Source organism: Hippopotamus amphibius, chromosome 3 (genome assembly GCF_030028045.1).
Source record: "Hippopotamus amphibius kiboko isolate mHipAmp2 chromosome 3, mHipAmp2.hap2, whole genome shotgun sequence".
Lineage (NCBI taxonomy): Eukaryota > Metazoa > Chordata > Mammalia > Artiodactyla > Hippopotamidae > Hippopotamus > Hippopotamus amphibius.
Window position 1 is genome coordinate 165,895,120 of NC_080188.1, and position 27,202 is coordinate 165,922,321.

At 38.6% G+C, this 27,202-nt stretch overlaps 1 protein-coding gene across 6 annotated transcripts in view; it reads right to left on the reverse strand.

Annotated features, from left to right (window-relative positions):
- The window catches only part of RNF2 (ring finger protein 2), a 105,337-nt gene that overhangs the window by 56,823 nt on the left and 21,312 nt on the right, over positions 1-27,202 (reverse strand). For 5 of the 6 annotated variants that reach the window (XR_009052778.1, XR_009052779.1, XM_057728733.1 and 2 more), the window contains exon 2: positions 2,211-2,299. Coding sequence is in view for 4 of the 6 variants with exons in the window: in XM_057728733.1 (XP_057584716.1) it covers positions 2,211-2,297 (87 nt within the window). In the remaining 2 variants the exon portion in view is untranslated. Of the gene's footprint in view, positions 1-2,210; positions 2,300-14,187; positions 14,198-27,202 lie in introns of those variants that run through there. The other variant, XM_057728731.1, reaches the window with a different exon arrangement.

The window sequence follows — 27,202 nt, forward strand, 5'->3', positions numbered from 1 at the left end:
AAATACAAGTATTCTGTATTTACCCACAGTTTAACAGGATGTCATTTTAAAATCACTTTTTGAACCTTAAAAAGTCTTGATCCACAGAGCAGTTTCACACAAAGTGATCAGGTTCTCAGGCTAACCTACAAACTGATTTAAATCACAGCACATCTGAAGTATAACAATTAATAGTATTTCTAATTGTCATATCTAAAAATGTCTTCAGTGCAAAAATGCGTTGGAGTTCTAACATAGATTTCAGGACACATCTCCCAAATGCACAGATCAGTGACTCCTACTTTCTTCGCCACTACCACTACCCAACCTTTCCACAAGGTGGCACTGAGAACAAACACTGCCGCTTTAAAAGCAACAATGCAGGCTCCTATGGATTGAGGAAAGAGGTCTAGTACGTGGCCACTGAAAAGGAAGATGCAGGTAGAAATAAGGGGCTTCCCATATGTTACTGACACTTCCTGTCTCCACAGTTTCTCCACTGCACTTGTGTTTTCTCTATAGGGTCAAAGATAGATGACCTCACAAGGAAAGACATTAAAACTATAGATATGGTCCATTATCAAGTATCTATTATGTTTCAACCTCTGTATACAAAGCATTTTCTGTATTTTACTTAGTTTAATATGTACACAAACTTTTGATTTAGGAATTATAACCTTTTTATAAATCACACAGAGTGTACGATGATGACTGAGCTAATAACCAAATCTGTCCCCCTCTTCCTCTTTACAACTTGCCTAGCAAAATCCAAACCCTGGATAAACCATCTACCCATGTTTTCCATGGCTGTAACTGTGCATCTGTGTAGCACTGCAGGGGAGAAAAAGGGAGGAATCACACAACCAGACTGATATCATTAAAAACTCATTTTTCTTTTCACTATACTATTTTATACCTTTTCTTCTATCTGCAGACCTACCACCTGAATGCTCAATAGATTAATTACCTTACCTCAAAATTCATTAAAGAGCGCTCTCATTTTCTCTCTACCAAATCTTTATATAGCATCTTCCTCTTTCTTGCTACAAGGAGAAAGTACACCTCTCCCTACCAAAGATACATTCCCTCCTACCTTCTCAAGTATATCCCTCTTTTGATTGTTCTATTTGCTCTCAGACTTCAGCATTCTCTCCCTCTTCACTAAATCAGCCTAAATTAATATAGGGTTACTGCACAGTGAAATGTGAATGATGACCTTAGAGCCATGTGTAGAGGAGGTGAGTGAGGGTGGTTCCATCTCTCATCTTATTAACAAAATAAATCTGAAAACTTCTCAATTCTATGCTCCCCTCAAGTTTTCACTCCATTTCTCTGCTCCTCTGCACACCAAATTTCTCTGAAGCATTATCTATTCATTTTCACCTTCTCCCCTCCCCCTTTAATACAGCACAACCTACTTAAGTGTTTCTACTCTTGTCAAGGTCACCAAGTACATACTGCCAACTCTAATGCTCACTTTTGTAATCCTCATCTTACCCATCCTCTCAGTAGTACTGAACACAGTAACTGCATCCTCCTTGAGACACTCTGTCCTCTGTTTTGATCCCCTCTCTTCATCTCCCGTTTTTCCTTACTTTTCTTTGGCTGTTACCTTCTCAGTCTCCTTTGCTGGCTCCTTTTCCATTACTTAATTTCTACGTGCTGAAGCTCCTCTGGATGAAGTTCTGGGCCTTCCTCTCATCTCTCTCTAGGTAGTCTGGCATTCCCATGCTTAAAATGTGCTGACAAGTCCTAAAACTTTATATTTCGTCCAGACCCCTAGGTAGCATCTCTGCTTGTCTGTAAATTTCAAACTTAAAATGACTTTAGTTTTAAGCACATTTACCTCCTTCAGATCTGTTCCTATCCCAGTCTTTCCCATCTTCACCTCTCAAAAAAGTCTTTCCTGGTTCCCCAGTTGTTATTACAGCACTGAGGACCTTCCCTTTACACAACTTCTTATATGGGTAATTTACCTGTTTGATGTCTATAAACTCCCTAGGCTGGTGTCATATCTGTTTTATTCACCACTTTACCTAGTGCCTACCTAGCTTACGACCTGGTATAGAATATGCACTCAAATTATTTGTTCAATGAATGGTCAACCAAACATACACAAATTAGGACTGTTTGTATGTAAATTTATTTTTACTATTATATTCTTTCAAGTTTTCATTTCCTAAAAATATATATGTCTTATATTTCCCCTAAGTTATCTTAGTCTACATTACCTGAGGTGTTCGTTGTAATTCATATAAACTGAGTTCCCATGTTTTGCTTAATGGCTGAGTTCCATTTGTCTGCACAGCCTGAGACATTGCTAGGAATAAAGAGGAGAGAAAAACAATTTTAGTATCTGAAAAGGAAGCAAATCTCAAAACTAATTTTTAGACATTGTAAATCCTAAGAATAAAAACCACAGAAATTACACACTGCTCCTCAAGAATGAAAAAAGAAGAAAGCTCAAGAATCTTTCCATTTATAGATACAAGCTACTTGAGAGTAAGGGGCTATCACTGATCTGTGAATGCCTAACAGCTCTCACAGAGAGACTGCTTAGTTCTTACTTAATTATTACTTATTTAAAATTTCTTCACCCAAAATAATCAGTATCTTTCTGAAAATGGTGGTCATGGAACTTAGAACTGTCAGGAAAATCTCAGACTCGTAAGCATGGCCATCTAGTCCAACTTCTGCCAAAGATACAAAATCTACTTTACAGCACTTTAAGCCACAGGTCATTCTGCCTCTACTTTCACAGCACTACTCATGAAAAATCCCCTATCTAATAAGTCAGCTTAAAATGTTTGGAAAGTTCCTCCTAATGGTAAGCCCCAAACTGCTACCTATTCACCTAACAGATGCCCTCTGGAGGCTAAATGATCAAGTCCAATAGTTTTTCTACACAACAGTCTTTCAAATAACTAAACACTGTTACCATATCCCGCCCGAGTTTCCTTTACTTCTGGTTAAATGTCCTAGTTCCTCCTGCTGCTCGCCATCTGACAAAATTTCAAGGTCTCACCACTGTGACTTTCCTCTTGTTATGAATGAACAAGGTACAGTCAACTTCTCTGCTTGTCTCTGAATAGGGAGATGAGACCTAGTATACATGTAAGGAAGATGGTCTTAGACAACTAACTCCACTAGGGCAAAGGAAGAGGCTCCAATAATTCAAATATTTAGTAAGCATCTATTATTGGCCAAGCAGAGCTGCTCTAGGTCCTTGTCTTAAAATTCATAGCCTATAAAGAAAGAAATGTGTGTAAATAACTAAGGAATAAACTGACAAGATCAAGCCTTAGCAACGGTATAGAAAAAACAATATGTTGTACATACATGCACCAACACAGAAGAACCTCAATACATAAGACAAATGCTAACAGCCATAAAAGGGGACATCAACAGTAACACAATAATAGGAGACCCCACTTACACCAATGAACAGATCATCCAAAAGGAAAATAAAGACACACAAGCTTTAAATAACACATTAGACCATCTCGAATTAACTGATATTTATAGGACATTCCATCCAAAAACTACAGAATACACTTTCTTCTCCAGTGTACACGGAACATTCTCCAGGGTAGATCACATCTTGGATCACAAATCAAGCCTTGGTAAATTCAAGAAAACTGAAATCATATCAAGCATCTTCTCTGACCACAACGCCATGAGACTAGTTATCAGTTACAGGAAAAAAACTGTAAACAACACAAACATACGGAGGCTAAACAATACGTTAATAAACAATCAAGAAATCACCGAAAAAATCAGACGAAATCAAAAAATATCTAGAAACAAATGACAATGAAAACACAACAACCCAAAACCTATGGGATGCAGCAAAAGCAGTTCTAAGAGGGAAGTTTATAGCAATACAATCCTACCTCAAGGAACAAGAAAAATCTCAAATAAACAAACTAAACTTGCACCTAAAACAAGCAGTAAAAGAAGAATAAAGAAACCCCAAAATGAGCCAAAGGAAAGAAATCATAAAGATCAGATCAGAAATAAATGAAAAAGAAATGAAGGAAACAATAGCAAAGATCAATGCAACTAAAAGCTGGTTCTTTGAGAAGATAAACAAAATTGATAAACCATTAGCCAGACTCATCAGGAAAAAAAGGGAGAAGACGCAAATCAACAGAATTAGAAATGAAGAAGTAACAACCGACACCACAGAAATACAAAAGATCATGAGAGACTACTCCAAGCAACTATATGCCAGTAAATTGGATAACCTGGAAGAAATGGATAAATTCTTAGAAAAGTACAATCTTCCAAGACTGAACAGGAAGAAATAGAACATATGAAAAGACCAATCACAAGTATGGAAATTGAGGCAGTGATTACAAATCTCCCTACTAACAAAAGCCCAGGGCCAGATGGCTTCACAGGCAAATTCTATCAAACAAAGAAGAGCTAACACCTATCCTTCTCAAACTCTTCCAAAATATAGCAGAAGGAGGAACACTCCCAAACTCATTCTGAGGCCACCATCACCCTGATACCAAAACCAGGCAAAGATGTCACAAAAAAGGAAAATTACAAGCCAATATCACTGATGAATATAGATGCAAAAATCCTCAACAAAATACTAGCTAACAGAATCCAACAGCACATTAAAAAGATCATACACCACGATCAAGTGGGGTTTATCCTTGGGATGCAAGGAGTCTTCAATATATGCAATCAATCAATGTGATACATCCTATCAACAAATTGAAGGATAAAAACCATATGATCATCTCAATAGATGCAGAAAAAGCTTTAGACAAAATTCAACATCGATTTACGATAAAAACTCTCCAGAAAATGGGCATAGAAGGAAATTACCTCAACATAATCAAAGCCGTATATGACAAACCAACCACCATCATCGTTCTAAATGGTGAAAAACTGAAAGCATTCCCTCTATGAACAGGAACAAGACAAGGGTGTCCACTCTCACCATTATTATTCAACATAGTTTTGGAAGTTTTAGCCACAGCAATCAGAGAAGAAAATCTAATAAAAGGAATCCAAATTGGAAAAGAAGAAGTAAAATTGTCACTCTTTGCAGATGACATGATATTATACATAGAAAACCCTAAAGACTCCACCAGAAAACTGCTAGCACTGATTGATGAATTTAGTAAAGCAGCAGGACACAAAATTAATGCACAGAAATCTCTTGCATTCCTATACACTAACAATGAAAGAGCAGAAAGAGAAATTAAGGAAACACTCCTATTTACTACTGCAACAAAAAGAATAAAATACCTAGGAATAAACCTGCCTAAGGAGGCAAAAGACCTGTATGCAGAAAACTATAAGACACTGATGAAAAAAATCAAAGATGATACAGAGGGACATACCATGTTCTTGGATTGGAAGAATCAACACTGTGAAAATGACTCTACTACCCAAAGCAATTCACAGATTCAATGCATTGCCTATCAAATTACCAATGGCATTTTTCACAGGACTAGAACAAGAAATTTTATTATTTGCTGAAACGCAAAAGACCCAGAATAGCCAAAGCAATCTTGAGAAGGAAAGATGGAGCTGGAGGAATCAGGCTTCCTGACTTCAAACTATACTACAAGGCTACAATGATCGAGACAGTATGGTACTGACACAAAAACAGAAATATAGATCAATGGATCAGAATAGAGATCCCAGAGATAAACCCACACACATATGGGCACCTTATCTTAGACAAAGGAGGCACAAATATACAATGGAGAAAAGATAGCCTCTTCAATAAGTAGTGCTGGGAAAATTGGACAGCTACATGTAAAAGAATGAAATTAGAACACTTCCTAACACCATACACAGAAATAAACTCCACATGGATTAAAGACCTAAATGTAAGGCCAGACACTATCAAACTCCTAAATGAAAACATAGGCAGAATACTCTATGACATACATCAAAGCAAGAGCCTTTTTGACCCACCTCCTAGAATAATGGAAAGAAAATCAAAAATAAACAAATGGGACCTAATGAAACGTAAAAGTTTTTGCACAGCAAAAGAAACCATAAACAAGACAACAAGACAGCCCTCAGAATGGGAGAAAATATTTGCCAACAAAGCAACTGACAAAGGGCTCATCTCCAAAATATACAAGCAGTTCATGCAGCTCAATATCAAAAAAGCAAATGACCCAATCCAAAAACAGGTTGAAGACCTAAATAGACATTTCTCCAAAGAAGACATTCAGATGGCTAACAAACACATGAAAAGATGCTCAACATCACTAATCATTAGAGAAATGCAAGTCAAAGCCACAATGAGGTATCAGCTCACACTGGTCAGAACGGCCATCATCAAAAAAATCTAGAAACAATAAATGCTGGAGAGAGTGTGGAGAAAAAGGAACCCTCCTGCACTGTTGGTGGGAATATAAATTGGTGCAGCCACTATGGAAAACAGTATGGAGGTTCCTTAAAAAACTAAAAAAAAACTACCATATGACCCAGCAATCCCACTACTGGGCATATACCCTGAGAAAACCATAATCTAAAAAGAAACATGTACCACATTGTTCACTGCAGCACTATTTACAATAGCCAGGACATGGAAGCAACCTAAATGCCCATCAAGAGATGAATGGATAAAGAAGATGTGGCACATATATACAATGGAATATCATTCAGCCACAAAAAAGAATGAAACTGAGATATTTCTAGTGAGATGGATGGACTTGGAGTCTGTCATACAAAGTGAAGTAAGCCAGAAAGAGAAAAATAAATATTGTATATATTTATGGAATCTAAAAAATGGTACTGATGAACCCAGTGACAGGGCAAGAATAAAAAAGATGCAGATGTAGAGAATGGACTTGAGGACACAGGAGCGGGGGGGGAGGGGCGAAGGGGAAGCTGGGATGAAGTGAGAGAGTAGCACTGACAAACATACACTACCAAATGTAAAACAGATAGCTAGTGGGAAGCTGCTGCATAACACAGGGAGATCAACTCGATGATGGGTGATGACTTAGAGGGCTGGGATAGGGAGGGTGGGAAGGAGTCACAGGAGGGAGGGCATATAAGAATATATGTATAAATATAGCTGATTCACTCTGCTGTACAGCAAAAACTGATACAACAGTGTAAAGCAATTACATCCCAATAAAAAGCTTTAAAAAAAAAAAAAAAGGAAAGAAAATACAATATGGAACTACAGAGAAGGATCTGGAAATTTGAGGATTCAGGGAAGGCTTCAATGGAGATTAAATACCTTAAAAAAAAAAAAACACAACAACAGATTACTACACTGGGACGGGAGTACAGGGTTCCAGGCAAAGTTGAACAACACGCATTGGGTAGGCCAAAAAGTACCTTAAGCTTTTTCAGTAAAAATAAAAGACACACTTCTCATTTTTCACCAAGAACTTTACTGAACAATGTATTCACCCTCATGTTCCACTACCTTCTGCCATTTTTCAGGCAACTTCATAATTCCATCTTCTCAAAACTTTTTATCTTTTTGAGCAAAGTACTGTTCCAGGTGCCTTTTACAGTCTTCCAGGGAACTCAAATTTTTTTCCATTAAGGGAATTTTGTAAAGACCAAATAAATGGAAATCTGTAGGTGCAATGTCTGGTGAACACAGCAGATGAATCAGAACTTCCCAGTCAAACTGTAACAGTTTTTTGCCTGGTCATCAAAGAAACATGTGGTCTTGTGTTATCCTGATGGAAGATTATGCATTTTCTGTTGACTAATTCTGGATGCTTTTTGTCGAGTGCCACTTTCAGTTGGTCTAATTGGGAGCACTGCTTGTTGCAATTAATCGTTTGGTTTTCCAGGAGGAGCTCATAATAGAGGACTCCCTTCCAATCCTACCAAATACACAACATCACCTTCTTCGGATGAAGACCGGCCTTTGGTGTGGTTGGTGGTGGTTCATTTCGTTTGCCCCATGATCCCTTCCGTTCCACACTGTTGTACAGTATCCACTTTTCATTCCCCATCACAATTTGTTTTAAAAATGGAACGTTTTCATTACATTTCAGTAAAGAATCGCATGTGGAAATATGGTCAAGGTTTTTTCACTTAACTTATGTGGAACCCAAACATCAAAGTGATTCACATAACCAAGCTAGTGCAAATGATTTTCAACGTTTGATTTGGATGTTTTGAATATGTTGGCTGTCTCCTATGTGGTATAATGTTGATTTTTCTCAACTATTATTTCAAATTGATCGCTATCAACTTCAACTGGTCTACCCAACCATGGAGCATTGTTCAGCATGAAATCTCCAGCATGAACTTCGCAAACCACTTTTGACATGTTCGATCAGTCACAGCACCTTCTCCATACACTGCACAAATCTTTTTGTGCGTTTCAGTTGCACTTTTACCTTTCTTGAAATAATAAAGCATAATATACCCAAAATGTTGCCTTTTTTCTTCCATCTTCAATATTAGAATGGCTACACAAAAAGTCACCAATTTTGATAAGACACTGATATGACAGCTGTCACATACATTCTAGCAAAACTGTTTCAAATGAATTTAAAGACAACTAAGTGCTACTAGAGCCATCTTAAGGGGAAAAAAATGAATGAACCTTTTGGCCCACCCAATACGTATGTATGAGTTTGGAAGCCACTAGAAGATTTTTGGCTTGTTTGTTTGCTTTTTAAATGGTTTATTTATTTACTTATTTAATTTACTTTTGGTTGCACCGGGCCTTCATTGCTGCATGCAGGCTTTCTCTAGTTGCAGCAAGCGGGCACTACTCTTTGTTGCGGTGTGCAGACTTCTCATTGCAGTGGCTTCTCTTGTTGTGGAGCACAGGCTCTAGGAGTGCAGGCTTCAGTAGTTGTGGCACGTGGGCTCAGTAGTTGTGGCTCACAGTCTCTAGAGTGCAGTCTCAGTAGTTGTGGCTCACCGTCTCCACAATGCAGTCTCAGTAGTTGTGGCACATGGGCTTAGTTCCTCCATGGCATGTGGGATCTTCCCAGGCCAGGAATTGAACCCATGTCCCCTGCACTGGCAGGCAGATTCTTAACCACTGCACCACCAGGGAAGTCCCTTTAAGTTTTAAATAAGTGAGTGACATGATCAAATAGTTTCATGGAAATTCAAGCAGTAGGTAGAAGGTAAAACAGAAAGAAACTAGCAGTAAGAAGATCAATGAGGAGGCTGTTAAAAACCCTGAGTGATGTTAACTATCTGAACCAAAGCAGTAAATGCACAGAGAGAAATAATCAGACAGATCACTAAGTGATACATACAACACTGGTATAAGAGAGAAGGGTCAAACAAGATTTTGGGAAAGCAACCATCCTTTACTGGGATAGAGAACACAGAAGGAAGGTGTGGGTTCGATTCCTGGTCCAGGAAGATCCCACATGCCGTGAAGCCACTAAGCCCGTGTGGCCACAACTACTGAGCCCACATGCCGTAGCTACCGAAGCCTGCACTCCTAAAGCCTGTGCTCCACAACGAGAAGCCACTGCAACGAGAAGCCACTGCAACGAGAAGCCTGCGCACTGCAACAAAGAGTAGCCCTTGCTTGCCACAACTAGAGAAAGCCCAAGTACAGCAACAAAGGCCCAATGTGACCAAAAATAAATTAAATAAATAAATAAACAAACCATTTAAAAAACAAACAAACAAGAAATGGAGCTACTACACACACTGAGTTCCAGTTATTTAATGAAGCACTGAGGGAGGTAGAGTGGTGCAGTAGATAGTAAGAAAGAAAAATACCACACTTGTCTAAAGACACAACTTGTACAGTCACAGTATGTCATATATTCTACATTGGCACTCAAACAACAAAGGAAACAATCTATTTGTATCCAGGATACTGAATTTCCCACTTTTAGCAGATACCATTTAAAAACATCTGCTCTCAAGAACCCACCCAATGAGCAATTAACTTGACTTTTCTTTGATAAGTAAAAGCACATCACTGAAATTTAACCTAAATTCTAGTCCCCTCTAAAATTCAATATACCTTGTCTCTTCAACAAAAAGCTACATCTCCACATGAAGTTTCTCTCTTGCACAAGCAAAAATTTGAAATGAATATTTTCAAATTTTTCATATTTGAGTGAGTCATGGCTTTTGTTTATAATTTTAAGGCTGTCCACTAAGTCTACCTTAAAGACTCACTCATTTTGCTTATCAGAACTAGTGGACTCCCAAACAAGCAAACATTCCTTGAGCCTTTTGTGCTTGAAATACAATCATCTTCAGCTCCATAATGATCCCTGATCAGTGTCCCCAAAAGTAATCTGAAATCTGAGCAATTTTTCACATAGCTCTGGTCACTAATCTAGCTGAATTTATTTGTTATCCTAGGATTAGTGGCCTATGGTTCTTTGAGTATCTCCCTGAGTGCTTCAACTCCCTTCTCCGAGAATCACAAATTGAAAGAATTTTGTGACAGAAAACTTCTCCTTCATGAGATACTGTCTTTTCTGTATCATTCAATCTTCAGAGGATCAAATGATGGCACCAACTCTACTAATTGCTATCTAGTCAAACTGATGGATACACCAATACACCAGCGTCTGCTCTCTGGAGCAAAAAACTCTGCCATAAGCCTCTCTAAAAACCTTCATGAAAAGATTATCTAAGAGAGAGATCACTTTCTTTAATGTCGGAGGCCTTTCTCCTTCCTTTCTGTACTCTGTGGCTAACGGTTAACATTTCTATACTCAAGAGACTAAATCATGGTTCCTAGCCACCATTTTATAAACATCACTTGAACCTACTGTATGTAGTTGGTGTACTGATGTGGGTTTCTCTGTATCTAAGCTGCAAGCTTCTGCTAGCAGAACTCCTGCCCCTTATATACACTCTTATTATAATCCTAATTATTCTGCTTACTAGGTTAGATGACACAATTTCTCCAAAGATGTTTATAATTACCTCAGCTATTATTGGTAATTTTGGACATGTCAAAGATAATACAACTAAAAGAAGCTCTAGAAAAGAAACGGAAAAAAGTACCAAATACACAATGGCCAGACTTTTTGACTGGTACACTGAGGCCTCAAAATTGAACTCGGACTTCAAAGAAGGGTCCCTTTAAAGATTCTCTAGCAAAGACTAAAGAAAAAAAAAGCATTCAAATTATCTGAAACCTGCCCTTCTTATGCAACCAATATTATCATGTTTTAGCATCACCACCTTTATCTATATTCCCTCTGTTCCCCTCTACTGTGTCTCCTAAAATCCTAAATGAACTATCCTTTCCTCAAGGTCTTCCCCAAGAAAACAACCTATGATCCATACCCACTTAAGACTGCTACAATGGTAGCTAAACCAATGGAAACCAAATTAAGGTACAGCTTAGGGCTAACAATCATAAAAAAGACATTCCAAAACCAAAAGGCAGACAGACTAATGGCTGCTACTGAATTTCATTATATTAAGAAACTGATTGTCCAGGAATCCCAGGCTTTTATTTTTGAATCCATTTACTTGTAGCCCCTCAGATGGATAAAAATGGTTGAAAAGTGGCTGGAAAAAAGAAAAAAAAAAAAACCTTGCAAAAGATTCAACAGGGACTAGAGAAAGCAAGAAAACTAGGGTGATAAATAAGGCCTTTTCTGCTGCCTTTCCTTTAAAAGTTAGACTAAAATTCAAAGCTGTAAACAAGGAATGGAACAATACATAGGAGATGCAAGAAACAGGTTTCATGGCGTTCAACCTATATTGTAGGATAGACCGAAGAGGCAATGTAAAAATTACCTGCCCCTTCTTTTTCTTAAGAGGCTAAAATCTCAAATATAGGATTAAAAAAAAAATGGAACAGAAAACTGCAAATCTGGATAATTTCCAACACAGAGCTGAAAATGTTAGACCTTTAGAGGACTGACAAGCTACAAACTAAAACAAATATACAATCCTTCAGATAAAAAAATCAAAGATCCTTCAAGGACCTATTCATAAAGATAATGGCAGATACAGCAATCAGAAAAATATCTGGAAGAGGTATTGCTCCATATTAGCAAATACAGGGTGTGAGGTGTTTCTGTGCGTGTGTGTAAAGAACAATGGCCCCAAACCTAACAATGACACTGCTCTGAAGATGACTCTGGAATTCACTGAATTCAAAGTGAACTACCTTTAAATACAGCTCCCCTGTAGATACATGTACCACTATTTCTACCATAAATCCTACAATAACATAATGAATCCATCACAGAACTAAATCTACTATGACAGGAGGAATTTCTAAGAATTCTAAATCCTAACACGTCTCAACACTGTCATTCTGGGGCCAACTATAAACAGAACATTCCTTTCATCTGTCTCTAGAAAGCTCCCCCAGCAAATTAATAGGAACTGTCAAGTAAAATATTCTCCTAAAAAAAAAAAATTCTCCTAAAGGCTTATTTCTAGAGATACCACTTCTCCTGAACATAGCCAAATTATATCTGATTTGGATATTTGTATACCTGTGGCAAACTAAGATTTAGGAAGTAATTCACAAGTTAGTTGTAGTTCCAGAACTTTCTGGTATCATTTGTAAAACTAGGACCCACATGACTTTAAAAAATTTTCCAGTCTGTCTGTCTGAATCTGTATTACAATCAATCATATGTTCCCTGGTAGCTAGAGTCTTAAATGCTACGGCATGGATGCCATCTTATCAGATAATACAGCATAGACCCAAAAAAGGATACAATCTCGCTGATCACCAAAACTGCTATCTCAATTTTTAAGAACGTGTCAGCAGTGTAAGTATGAACAATATTTAGTGACCACTCCTGTGACCTGGCCAAGAAGGGTCAAAAGGGGATCTGAGAATGAAAATTTTCATTTTCTGCCTCAAGACATAATCCACATATACAGAGGAAGCTGTAAATTCTACTTTGGCCTAAAGCACATGATCTACCCATATTTAGGAAGCTCAAATTTCTACTTTTGGCAATTACTGAACAGATAAGCTCCCCAGAATTATTTCCTCTTTCCTTTAGGTCAATATACTTTTCATTTAAATTTAACCTAAATTCTACCCCTCCCCCAAATCATATATAATCTTTCCTCTTCTTTGGTTTAGGGAGAAGCTCTGCAGCTCACTCGTCGTGCCCAAGCCAAGAATGTAAAAGACATTTAGCTTCTGTTTTTCCGATGGGAATGAGTTATGATTTTGATGACTGGTATTTGGAAGTCATATATGTATTGATACTACTAACATATAGACAAAGCAAAGAAAGAGGAAAGGAACAAGAATGGATGGCCTAGGTAATAACTATAATCTGAAAGGCTGGAGAGTAGAGCTGAAGCCAGCAAAGAAGGGAAATGAGGTGTCAGACAAAGTAACCTTAGGGAGTCTTTCCAGCAACAGGAATGTATTTCCCAATTGATTACTGCCTGAAGATCTCTGCAGCACAACAAAAGATCTAGGTCTACCTCTGGCCCAATCCCCACCTATATTACACTTCTGCATAAAAGAGATACCCAACAAAACAGAAATGTTTCTTGCACAAGTAGGCACTCAAATTTGTGGAGAGAATGTTATCACTATAGTTTGGACAAGATAACTTTAGTAGCAGTGACAGAAACAGAAAATAAATCCTGAGAAAAGATCTAGTCACAGCCAAATTTTGAAAGCTCACAGCTTCAATAACCAAAGGGGAAATAGCAACAGGATATTCAGAATGCTCTTTTAAGGACCACAAATACCTGGCATCCATGCTGACTTTCCACATATTCCCACAGGGCAGATCACAAAAGTCCTTTTGTAGAGGCTCAATGTGATTTCAGAAGCTTTTTCAAAACAACACCCTCAAGAAGTGACTACCCATAAAGCAAAGAGTAGAGTAAACAAAAGAAATGAAAACTCCTATACATTCTACACAAAAAGATTTAATAAGCTTATCTTTTTTTAAATAAGAAAAAGTTTAGACTTCCATTTCCAGTTCTGTATGTAAGTTACTATGCCATCCTAACAAGTAAATAGCTGAACAGCCTGAAAAACCAACTATTCTTCTGGGATCCATAAGCAAGGGGAGGACACAAGGCAAACCACTGCCCCAAAACTCGAGAAAAGGAAAAGATGGAATCTCAACATGTCGGAGGAGACTGGGGAGTGGAAACCACAGGAGGAACCAAGGTCAGGAAGGAAACTCTGAACTATAATTGAAAAATTGTTGGAGGAAGTTCAGTGTGGACAAGTCTGCGAGTTGAAAACTCCAGGAGGACCCAGTCACAGGGAGGCCCCCACAATACTGTGAAACTTACCTCCAGCAGCCCAACCAGATTCTCACAGTAACTATCAGAGAAAAATCCCCTCATGCTTCCGAGAAAAATCCCCTCATGCTTCCAGCAGAGGGAGGGGAAAATGAACCATTTTTAAATGTGCCAGAGTACTCTAGTTCTTCTTAACAAGGCCAGCCCTCAGGGAAAACCAGTTAACCAGAACCGAACCTGCTGGGTTATTACCAGAACCTAAGCGACCTGGGGAAAGGAAATACCCAACTCTAGTCCATTCTAGTCATCATGTCCCACCTAAAAGGGATTAAAAAAAACTAAGAACCACTAGTGAAGTTCACAGTTCAGAGGCATAGGCTCTGAGACCAATTATAGGACTACAGAACCCTTTACCTCCCCCCACACCTCACCGCTACATTACTAAAGGTCTTTTTGCAGCAGTTCCTTTTATCCAGTACATCACAACCGGCTATCCAGAAAAAATTACAAGGCATACCAAAAGACAAAAACACAATTTGAGAGACAAAGCAAGCATCACAACCAGACATGGCAGGGATATTGGAATTATCAGACCAGGAATTTAAAACAGCTATGAATAATATGCTAAGGACTCTAATGGATAAAGCAAAGAGCATAGAAGAACAAATGGGCAATGTACACAGAGAGATGGAAATCCTAAGAAAGAAAACAAAAAGAAATTAGAGCTCGAAAACACTGTAGCAGATATAACGAATGCCTTTGACCGGCTTATCAGTAGCCTGGACACAGCTAAAGAAAGTATCTCTGAGTCAGAGGATATATCAATAGAACCCTCAAAAACTAAAGAATAAAAAGAACAAAGACTGAGAAAAACAGAACAAAATGTCCAGGGACAGTGGAATATCTACAAAAGATGTAACATACATGTAATGGGAATACTAGAAAGAGAAGAGAGAAAGGAACAGAAGAAATATTTGAAACAATGACTGAGAATTTCCCCAAATTAACATCAGATATCAAACCACAAATTTGGGAAGCTCGGAGAATACCCAGCAGAATAAATGCCAAAAAAAACTACACCTCAGCATACCATTTTCAAATTACAGAAATTCAAAGACAATGAAAAGATCTTGAAAGAAGCCAGAGGAAAAGGTTATACTTACTTGAGTAGAAAAAAAAAAAAGAGCTGCAAAGTACAAAGAATTTTCTGTACTTTGGACTTACTTGTATAGCATTAAGGCTGCTTACAACTCTATCCCACTGACTTAAATAATTTGATATATCTTAATACTTTCTCCTAAACCTAGAAATAAGCCTGCTTTTCAATAAAAGTTAAACAAATGAGTGAGGGAAGGCTCTTAGAAAGGAAAAAAAATGAACCTTAAATAATACATAAAGGGAAAGAATTTCCTAATGCTGATCTTTTATGATTTAACTAGGAATCTTCCAAGTGGGACATACATGTGTACTCCTGAGCTACACAAAAGCTTTCAGAAGGCTAAAAGGCTTGCATAGTTTGAAAGGAATTTAATTTCCAGATTATCAATCTTCCTGAAGTATTTTTAACAAAACTGAGCAGCACTGACAAAAGGCCTATATATCTGGGCAGGTCCCTCTCCCTGCCCCAGTCCTTTCATAAGACTGCATATCATGCACTCACTCATTCAAATACTGATTATCCACTGCACTTCATGCACTGTACAAAGTGCTAAGAATGACAGCAGTAAACACAACGAGTATGCATACAATAAATTAAAAATTCTTAAGTTCTAAATAAGAGATACAAAAAAGGGCACTGGTTTAGATAAAAGAGAAAAGGAGCTACTAAAGATAGGGGATCAAGGAAGGACTTCAAAGAAATAGACACGCCAGAAAGACAGAAAGGTCACTGTGACTGGTAAGTAAAAGGGAAAATACATAAGAAGAGGTTACAGAACTAAAGAGGGGCCATGATGGTGATCTTCCCAAGAATCAGATCAGTTAAGGGGAAGGGCAAAAGCCACAACGGAATGGGTTAAAAAGGAAGGCAAAATTGAAACTATATGTTCTTTATCAATTAATAAAGTGAAAATATTACCTCATCAAAATGTATGACATATGTTGAGAAAAATCTCCTTCAGAAATACTTATAACCTTCAATTTTTAAGTAATATAACCATAAAGACTGGAAAAAAATATGAACTGTTAGAAATTAGAAATATGAACATAATTAAGTAAATATTTGCAACATACACAATAAACAAAGGCCAAAATCCATAATATATAACAAATCCTCCCCCAGGTCAATTTAAAAGACAACTCAATATAGGCAAAATGATGAATGCAGAATTAACAGACGAACACAAGTGGCCAACAAAATTAAATTGTGCTTAACTTCACTACAAATCACTAAATTGCAAATCAAGACAATGTTATCTATATATGCTCTTTTTGTCTGCAATACTAAGATTTTTTTTAGAACTTTTATTGAGATACAATTGACACACAATAAACTGCATACATTTAAAATGCACAATTTGTTTTTTTTTTCTTATTAGTAACATATACATGGCAATCACAATCTGCCGATTCATCTCCCCCCGCCCCCTGCCACCGCCCCCCAGCTTTCCCCACTTGGTAATACTGACAAAGATTAAGATGACTGATAAAACTGGGTGTTAAAAGGGTACAGAGAAACAGAAGTTCTCAAATCACTGGAAGTGTACAGTGGCATGGTTTTGGGAACAGAGCAATTTGGCATTTAAAGCATAACTACAGTATTTGGCAGTAAGAATGTACTCCTTGGAATGGAAACTGGTTTGCAACAGGAGGGAAGGGGCCAGGGCACAACCTTTGAAAAAATGACATAGCCCAAGGACATGACATAATCTGATCAGAACCAAATGGGTCCAAGAAGGAGGACAAGTCATCCACCACTAGACCTTGAGCTTCAGTATATGCTCAGTGTAACACATCAGCAAGCTAAATGACACACCCACAGGCACCATGACAGTTCCAAGGCTGACCATAAGGATCAAATAGTGGGCAACAGCCCAATTCCTGGAAATCCTCGCTCCTTCCTGAAATAGCTGGAATACCCCTCCCACTCATTAGCCTATGAAATTACTCACCCCTATAAAAACTGACAACCCCATACCCTGGTGCCTTTTCTGACCTTCTGAGATGGGCCACACTCTGCCTGTGGAGTGTTTCTCTCTAAATAAATCCACTTATTACCTATCACTTTGTCTCTCATTAAATTCTTTCTATAATGAGACATCAAAAACCTGAGCTTCATTAAGTCCTGAAACGAAGTGTGTGATCTCAGTTGGAAGACCTCAGGTTTTGGCCGGGTTCAAGTCCCAATCTGAAGTGCACGGTTTCAGGTAGAATCAAGCTATACAGGACTATTATAGAAATCTCTATAGAAATGCATTCCTTACTTTTCAGTTGATTATCTTTGATCAACATACCGCAGTCTAGTCTATACACATTAGATGTCGCAAATAGCAGGTTTCAAGTAAAAAAACAGGACAACACTAATACAGGTTCCATTCAATTCTTTGAGACCTCCAAGACCCTCAAATTCCTTGACTGGGCCATATGTTTGCTCCCAAGACCATTCTCTGGCTCCACTAGACGGAAAAATAGACTCACTAAACCATAAATTCTTCAAGCATAAAGTCAGAGAACTTCATATTTTAGGGATGTACTTGTTATAGTACAACAAATGAGACGACTAGCAAGCATAGTTTTTAGGAACTGGATCAACTCAAGTTTGCATCCTAAGGCTGCAGTTACTGGATATGGACCCATAAGCAAATTTCTCAGTTTCTCAAAGCTTTTTTTTTTTTTTTTTTTTTCTTAAATCTGCAAAGTGACAAAACTTGTCAGGGTCGTTGGTAAAGCTGAACGACATATTCACATTAAATGTCTGTTATTTTATAAATGATAAGCCATAAAACTGAAAAGATATAATTTCCTTTATTTATTTCAATAAATAGGAATTATTATTTCTCAGGTCTCCAATATGCAAAAGACTAGGGAAAAAAATAACTTAGCCACTCCCTAATTTATTAAAAATCAAAAACTTTACATAAATCCCCTTTCAAAATAATAATTTTATTATTTTAGAAAGGAACATAACGTTTGATCACGTGCCTCACATGATTTAAAAAAAAAAAAATTCAATCGACAGGCTTATTTGCTCCCAAGACTACTTATTTAAGGCCTTTTCTCTCTCTTTTTTTTAAGCTTTTCACTGGAATATAATTGCTTTACACTCTTGTAACAGCTTATGAGGTACACCAAAGTCAATCAGCTGTATTTATACACATATCCCCATATCCCCTCCCTCCGGCGACTCCCCCCCACCCTCCCCGTCCCGGCCCTCTAAGGCATCACCCATCATTGAGTTGATCTTCCTTTGTTATACAGCAACTTCCCACTAGCTATCTATTCTACAGTTGGTAGTATATATATATGTCTATGCTACTCTCTCACTTCGTCCCGACTTCCCCTTCGCACCCGGCCCTCACAACCCCATGTCTTCCAGTCCAGTCTCTGCATCTGCATCTGCATCCTTATTCTTGTCCTGTCACTGGGTTCATCAGTACGATTTTTTTTTTTTTTTAGATTCCGTATATATGAGTTAGCATACAATGTTTGTTTTTCTCTTTCTGGCTTACTTCGCTCTGTATGACAGACTCTAGGACTATCCACCTCATTACATATAGCTCCATTTCATTCCTTTTTATAGCTGAGTAATATTTCATTGTATATATATGCCACATCTTCTTTATCCATTCATCTGTTGATGGGCATTTAGGTTGCTTCCATGTCCTGGCTATTGTAAATAGCGCTGCAATGAACATTACGGTACACGTTTCTTTCTGGATTATATTTTTCTCTCGGTATGTGTCAAGGCCTTTTCTATAACAAACAAAAGTTGCCAGAAAGGGCAGATATCTTTGTCAGTTGTTAACTATTAGTAACCCGTATGTAGTTGAATACTAAGAGTAGTTGCTAGAAGCTTAAGGGAAAAAAGAAGTATTAGATAGAGACATTTCTGGCTCAAATTCCATCAGAAACTTGTGGATTCTTTATAAAAGAGGCACTAAGTGACATAAAGAAGGGCATCTTGAACCACAGCTTTGAAGAACATTTAGAGACATTCAAATGGATGTTTCTTGAATTATCCTTCTCTTTCCCCAAACACATATATAATCTTTGAGAGGATTAAGATAATATAGGCCAGGTACACTGCTGTCTGGTCATTAAGGATAGAGGGCTGAAGTGTAGAGAACCTATACATGCAGTCTTTACACTTTGGTCAAACTGCCAATAAACCAAAGTCTCAAGTCTCAAAGACTCCCTGGCACATGCTGGGTCATAAAACACTCATACAACTCCATTCTCAATAAGAGCCTCAAGTGTACATTTTCTGTAGCATGGGTGAAAGAAGAAATCTTATTGAATAGCAGATACACAGGCAGAAGGGCTGACATTTTGTTGTAAAATTTTAGGAGTCTAAATTGTACTACTGGGACTTCCCTGGTGGTGCAGTGGTTAAGAATCCGCCTGCCAATGCAGGGGACACGGGTTTGATCCCTGGTCCAGGAAGATCCCACATGCCACGGAGCAACTAAGCCCATGCGCCACAACTACTGAGGCTGCACTGTAAAGCCCGTGAGCCACAACTATTGAGCCTGTGTGCCACAACTACTGAAGCCCACAAGCCTAAAGCCCGTGCTCCACAACAAGTGAAGCCACTGCAATAAGAAGCCCACGCACCACAACAAAGAGTAGCCCATGCTCACCGCAACTAGAGAAAGCCCCTGCTCAGCAACGGAGACTCAATGCAGCCAATAAATAAATAAATAAATAAATAAATAAATAAATGTTTAAAATAAATAAATAAATAAACTGTCCACTTACTGGAGTGTAGCTATAGAAAGTAATCACCAAGGAGATTCCAGAATGAATAAAAAGACTCTTCCCCAAAAAAGGAGCTTTATATATGATGTATTTTGAGTAAAAACCTCAGAGTTCTGTGCCTAAAAATGTTTACCAGTTGCTTTAATCATAAAAATTAACCTGGTCTATTCAGAATATTTGAAATAGAACTACAATCTAACATGCCTGAGCTATAAATATACCACCCCCCCCCCACAAAAGGACAAAGAGTTGCCATACATGAAGTTATCTAGAAATGTCCATTCATACTGTGAAGAAGGATAGATGTATTAGTTCCCTATAACTGCTGTAACAAATTACCACAAGTTTGGTGGTTTAAAACAACAGAAATTTCTCCCTCTCAGTCCTGGAGGCCAAAAATCCTAAATCAATACCACTGGGCCAAAATCAAGGTACTGGCAGGGCTGCACTTCCTCCAGAGATTTTATGGCAGAGTCTCTCCCTTGTCTCTTTCAGACTGGAGTAACTGTTGGCATTCCTTGGCTCATGGCCACATCACTCCAATCACTGCCTCTGTGGTCACTTTGCCTCCTCCTCTTCTCCATGTAAACTCTCTCTGCCTCTCTCACAAAGGCACATGTAATAACATTTAGAGCTCACCAAGATAATCCAGGGTAATCTTACATCAAAATCTGTAACTTAATGACACCTGCAAAGAACCCCCCCAAATAAAGTAACAGATTCTAGGCATTCAGATGTGGATATCTTTGGGGGCTCCATTTTTTACCCTACCACAACTGCCAAAGGTAAAATTAACTACATAACTAACTCCTCACAGCTAACACTTATGTGTTTATCCTGTATATGATGTTTCCTTAATTTTTTTCTTTAAGAACTTTTATTGAGATACAATTGATACACAATAAACTGCATATATTTAAAGTGTACAATTTGACTTTTTTTCTTAAACTGTGAACAGTATCAAAAAATACAATCACTTTTAAATTAGATTATCCCATTCTATAAAGCATTTTTCTTCATTTGTTTGAGATTTGCTTCTCTAAGCACTATGAAACTCCTTTTTTATAATAATAAATTTATCTTTTTCTTCCATGGTTATTGCCATCTTTGAATATAAAGTAAATAAAGGTCACATAAAATTAACTCTCTCCATCTTTAGCATTTTTCTTTTCCTCTTGCATTACATTATACATGTGAATAAGCAAACGACTTGTTCCTTAATTAAAACACTGCTTGCTCATAGGATACAGGTGTTAGAGTTTAGAAATTTATTCAAGACTAGGCAAACTAGGGAGCAATAATAAATTCTGAGTAAGCAATCCAACTGCCATCATAACATTGCCTGCAGTAAGCATCACCTCATAAAAACCACTCACAGCAGTTTAATCTGAAGCTACAGCTGTCAAACAGACACTAATTTCTGTAAGCTTCTAAAAACACAAAGAAAGTGTTCTTTATTGGAAAAGGTGTCATTGTACTAAGCAGCTGGAATAAAAAGCTAAATTACTTTTTGTAACCCAACAGCTTTATTTAAAAAGGTAACATAAAGGTAATATAATCAATTCCTAATTGGGTTGTATCTTTCGGGACACTGTGGGACATTGAGCAGGAACATTTCAAAGATGATTTACCAAATCTTCACTATCCAGTCTTAATTAAGTTTTTGAGTACTACTGGTAACAGACAATGTTTTCTGGTCTCTATACAAAATTATTATTACAGGAAAAATAAACATTTTAAGATTTTTTGTAAGCTTTTAAAATGCAGATCTAGATAATTTAGTGTGATCTGTGCCCTCCTATAATACCTCTCATCACTATCTCATCTCCTCAAATGCTACCCCTTCACTTCCCCCACCCCCAGATACTTTCCTAATGGCCCAATTCAGTCTTTCCCTAAGACTTCAGAATACACCTATCAAGGGCTATTATTGGGCAACACCACTTATATCAGCAGCAGCCTTGTTTTCCTTCTGTCCCTTTGTGCATCCATGTGAGAGGCTAACAGACCCATAATGAAAAACAGCTGAGTTCAACAGGTTAGGAAACATTTGAGAGCTACCACAGCACTCGATGGAAATGAGACCCTCCTTGAGTTTAATGGCTAGTGGGCCTTGAACATATTTTCAATACAATCTGATAAATGCTACAAGAGCACAAAGAAATGTAGAGAAAGACATTCCTCTTTGGAGGAGGAGAGTTGAAAGTTAAGTGGAAGTTAACCAACTGAGGAAAGGAAAGGAGTCCTGAAGGACCAACATATTAAGCAAAGGCACAACTCAGCATGGTGTTTGGGAAACTGCAAGCAGTTCACCATTAAATTGTTGAAAGGAGAGAGAAAGGGAGTGGCACAGAGTGAGGCTGAAGAATGAAACTGTGGACGAGATCAGGGAGGCCTAATATGTCATGCAAAGGTGTCAGAAGAAATCCACAGTGCAATGACAACTCAGATTTGCCTTGGAGACAAACAGACCAACTCTGGCAACAGTGGAGGATGGACTTGAGGGAGGCAAGAATACCAATTATGTTAGGGGAACCACTGACGGAAACTGCCAACCCTGGCCAGGCACCACAGTAATCATTTACATGAGCTGTTTTACGACAGGAGGTCCTGGTAAGGAACACAGAACTAATAAGCCACCACCAACCAGAAGTATTCAGGAAAGGTCAAAAGGAGACGCCAGTCCATATGTCCTACCAACCTCCCAGAATCTTCCTCAATGGAATCCATCTTGGCCGTGCGATGTAATGCGTGCACCACCAGAAAGGACCCTGAGTCAGAATGACTGGCCAGAGACAACCCGGAAACTAATTCCATCATCATAAAAGGGATAAAACCCGAGACTGTTGGCAAAGCAGTTCTCCTGGATTCCCTTTCCCTCCTGCTCTTCCCAATAAAGTCTCTTGCTTTGTCAGCACACGTGTCTCCTCGGACAATTCATTTCCGAGTGTTAGGCAAGAGCCCACTCTCAGGCCCTGGAAGGGGTCCCCCTACCTGCAACAGTTAAAGGGTAGTATCCAAATAAGAAATGCCCACAATGGTGCTGTTAACAGTAAGAATGACTTAGGAGGGACGGAACTGAAAAACACTGAGGAGGTTAAGTACATGGGATACAGGAAATAAGAAAAAAGAGGAGAGTAAAGCCACAAGCCCCCAATCTTGTGGGGTTTTTAAGTTTCCGATGCTAAGACAGTGAGATAACAAAACAGGAAATGGTATTTTCACCATTTCTACTCAACGTATTATTGGAAATTCCACCCAGAGCAATTAGGCAAGAAAAAAAAAACGGCATCCAAATTAAAAAGGAAGTAAAAGTATCTGCCAACAGATGACATGATCTTATATGTAGAAAACCCTAAAGATTCTGAAACCAAGCAGGGCCCTGAGGGGCTCTCGGGCACAGAGGCCTTTTTGCCCTCCCGTTCCTTGTAGGCAATACTCCAGCCTCTATGACCTTCCTTGAATTGCAAGGGGCAGATTCGAAAAGTTGCTAATCAAGGGAGCAGCTAAAAAACCACCTGAGCAAGATGAAAGGGACCAAAGGAGCCTGACCACCTGAGACCCTGCACACACCCTAATCTTGTCAGCAACCCCACCCTTGGGAAGTATTGTCATAAAACTCCTCATCAAATCCTCCTGGGTTGGGACAGTTTTTCCATGCAGGAGCCAGCTGTGTCCCCCTTTGCCTGCCAAAGTAATAAAGCTATCCTTTTTCCACTTCACCCAAACTCTGCCTCTGAGATTTGATTCAGCACCAGTGTACAGAAAAGTTGAGCTTTCAGCATCAATTTTGGCACCCAACATGGGGCTGACTTGGGGATGGTCCCAAGGAGGGGTCCCTAGAGTCCAGATCACCTGGGACCCTTGCCTGGAAAGGCCGAGCCCCAGTCATACCCCATCCACCATCCCGGCAGCTGGAACTCCAAGGCAGAAACAGACAGCAAAAGAGGGACTGCCCTAGCAGCTGCTGAGGCCCTCTTGAGGCCCTTTTTTTGCCTTGAGGACACTCCTCTCTTCCTCCTGCCTGGGCCACCCTGGACTTTCTACTCTGAGGAATTATTTGGGGGAGCATAAACGTCGTGTTTGGGACATCACGACACCTCTGCCAGCATTTTGGTAAGTCCCCCAGCATGCATGCTGAGGTCACTTTTCTTGGTCTGTTTGGGGAAGCTCTGGTCCCCCGATTGGGGATTTTCCGTTAGGAAGATCCATTTGTAAGGTGCCACTTGGACCAAGATCGCCAGCTTAGTGGGCTTTGGAAGCCAGTTTGAGTTGAGTCGTGTGTGTGTGTGTGTGTGTGTGTGTGTGTGTGTGTGTGTGTGTGTGTGTGTGTGTGTGTGTGTGTGTGTGTGTGTGTGTGTGTGTGTCTTCCATTTGGCTGGCGAAAATTCTGGTTTTGCTTTCCATTTTGTGCGCATGGCTGTTTAATTTCATTCAACATGGGAAGAGCTTCTTCAATGCCATCTGATAGCCCCTGGGAAAATTTCAGCAGAATGGTTGACCTATAACTAGGAACGTATGACTAAAAAGAATGAGATTTTATCGTAATTCTGTTTGGCCAATGTATATTCTTAAAAGTGAGGAGAGGTGACCTCTGTATGATGGCCTAAGTTATACTACTCTTCAGCTATAATTGTTTTGTCACAGGAATGGAAAGGCTGGGAATTCTCTCCACTCCATCTGGGCTAGCCACTCTGGGCTCACTCCCTCGCAGGAACTGAGCCACTCTGGGTTCCCTACGAGTCAGCTCTGGGTTTGTTCTCTTTCAAGAATTGAGCCAATCTATTTCAAAGCCTTTGTCTGGGAGTGGAAGTGGAATTTTTAAGCTATACCTCCTCTGATATTCTGTCTTTATGGCCAGAGCTTATCTGTCATTTGTGTTTTCGTGTGTATCGTTCTGGGGTGAGCCACTCAGGCTTGCACAGGATGGGAAAATTCTACCCAATCACTGTGAGCCATTTCGAGTCCTCTGAGAATGGAAATGGAATCTTTGGGCTACACCTTGTCTGATCTATTGTTTGTGTGACCATGTTTGTCATTTGTATGACCATGTTTGTCGTTTGTATGCACATGTGTCAGTACTTACACTGACCAGTTGAGACATCTTTGGTAAATAACAGAACTCACATGCAACAACACCAGGAAATCCTTCCCTGACACCAGGTGTCAGCCTTTGCCTGTGGCGGAATGTTGTTGGGATTTTCCCTTTTGGACTAGCCTTGTTATGGGTGATCAGAGCTCTGTTCCATTTTGTAGCCACACTCCCCCCTACCCCGGGTATTTTCACAAAACTGGGAGATCTTCAACTATGCTTCCAGGAAAAGGAATTGGTATTTCTTTCCCCTGTGCCCAGGCCTTCAGGAATACTTATCTAGACTATCTCTAGAGAAAAATATAAAAGGCGGGGGGGGGGGGGGGGGGGGCTTTTAAACTCAAGCAGAAAAACTGTGAGATTTCTGGTTCTGTCGTTATGTAAAAATTAATCTGTAAATGAACTATATTTAATTGACTTAAAAGTAAGCACTTACAAATTAAATCTAAATATCCAGAAAATCAGCTAAGATAAATTCTAGGACCAAATGATCTGGGAAATATTCAGTAATGAACTGATATCTGCTACTGAAGGTGGCTTAAGCTTGTTGGTTTGATTAATATAGACATGTCTTTAGAGCATCAGTGTTAAGTAGTGCAAGTAAGGTAAGAGCTTTGGGTAAACTTTTTAGGAACAGTTATGTTTTGGGAAAGCTCTACTTAAGGATAATCTCTCCAGATATTCGACAACTTAAAAATTTAGAGTTGTCCTAAATTAAGTTAAATGATAGAAGTTTACTGAATAACTAGGCCATAAATTAAAGTACTGAAACATTAATTACTGAACATTGGCTTTTTTTTTTTTTTACAGAGAAACAAAAGGTTTAGAACTATTAATAAATATGTTTGGTGTCACACAGATATTTCCTATAAAAAAGCACATTTTCCAATAAATTATTATATGGATTTATGTTTACCAATCTACAGAGTGATGAAACAAAGGACAGTTCATGGTTGCTTAAGGAAAGTAGGATGCGTACTTTCAGTAAAGATATAAGGAATGGAGTTGCATTTTATTAAGGGAAGAGGAAGCAGGTCTGACTTAGGGCTAGCTGCTTCTGAATGGAAAAATAAAGTGATGGATACAGAAAGTGATAAAAAGGTTTATGGAAAGTGGACTCCAAGAACAGAGTTTTGTGCATGATCAGGATTGCGTTAAAATAAATTTAAGTAAATGAATTTTAAATGTAAGAGGGTGCAAAACTTGAATCTGGCTTTTCTCTCTGTTAAGAGGACAAGTTTTCTTAAGATGCTGAACTGCCTTTGATAACAGATTTAAGTTTACCTTTTTAAGTGATCTGTTCTGTATTTGCCCTTGACATCTTCTGTTACTTTGGCTAAGTGAATGACTACTGTTTCACAGTGACCAATGAGCCTGTCTGACTGACTGTTCTAAACCCTTTTGATATATATATACATCTTTCCCAGTTTAGCGTTATGGTCTGAACCTATATATATACGTAGGACGAAACTCCTAAATCAAAATTTAATGAAGTCCTTTGACCTCTAGCTAACTTTGGGATGCTTCAAAGGGCCCCTGAAACATCCCAAAGAGAGATATTAAACTAATTAGGCTCATTTGGTATGTTAAAAGCACATGGGATTGGGAGATTGGGATTGCCATATATACGTTACTAATAAGAAAAAAAACACCAAATTCTACGCTTTAAATATATGCAGTTCATTGTATGTCAATTATATCTCAATAAAAATTCTTTAAAAAAAAAGTACATGGGAAGTACTGTAAGATAAGTAATAAATCTTCTTAGCTTACAGTGTATGATAAATGTTAATAACAAATATTCTAGAAATTATATCAAATTACTAAAATGCTGATATGTCCTGATAAAATGTTATCAGTTATAAATCCAGTTATTATCTTAGTGTTGTATGTCACAGAATTGAGCAAGTTACTCTGTCAATTGCATTACATTCTAATCAGATATTAAATGTGCCTTCTTAATAAGTCTTTTGTCATTATAGACAGTTACGAGGGCTTCCTAGGTGGCGCAGTGGTTAAGAATCCGCCTGCCAATGCAGGGGACACAGGTTCGATCCC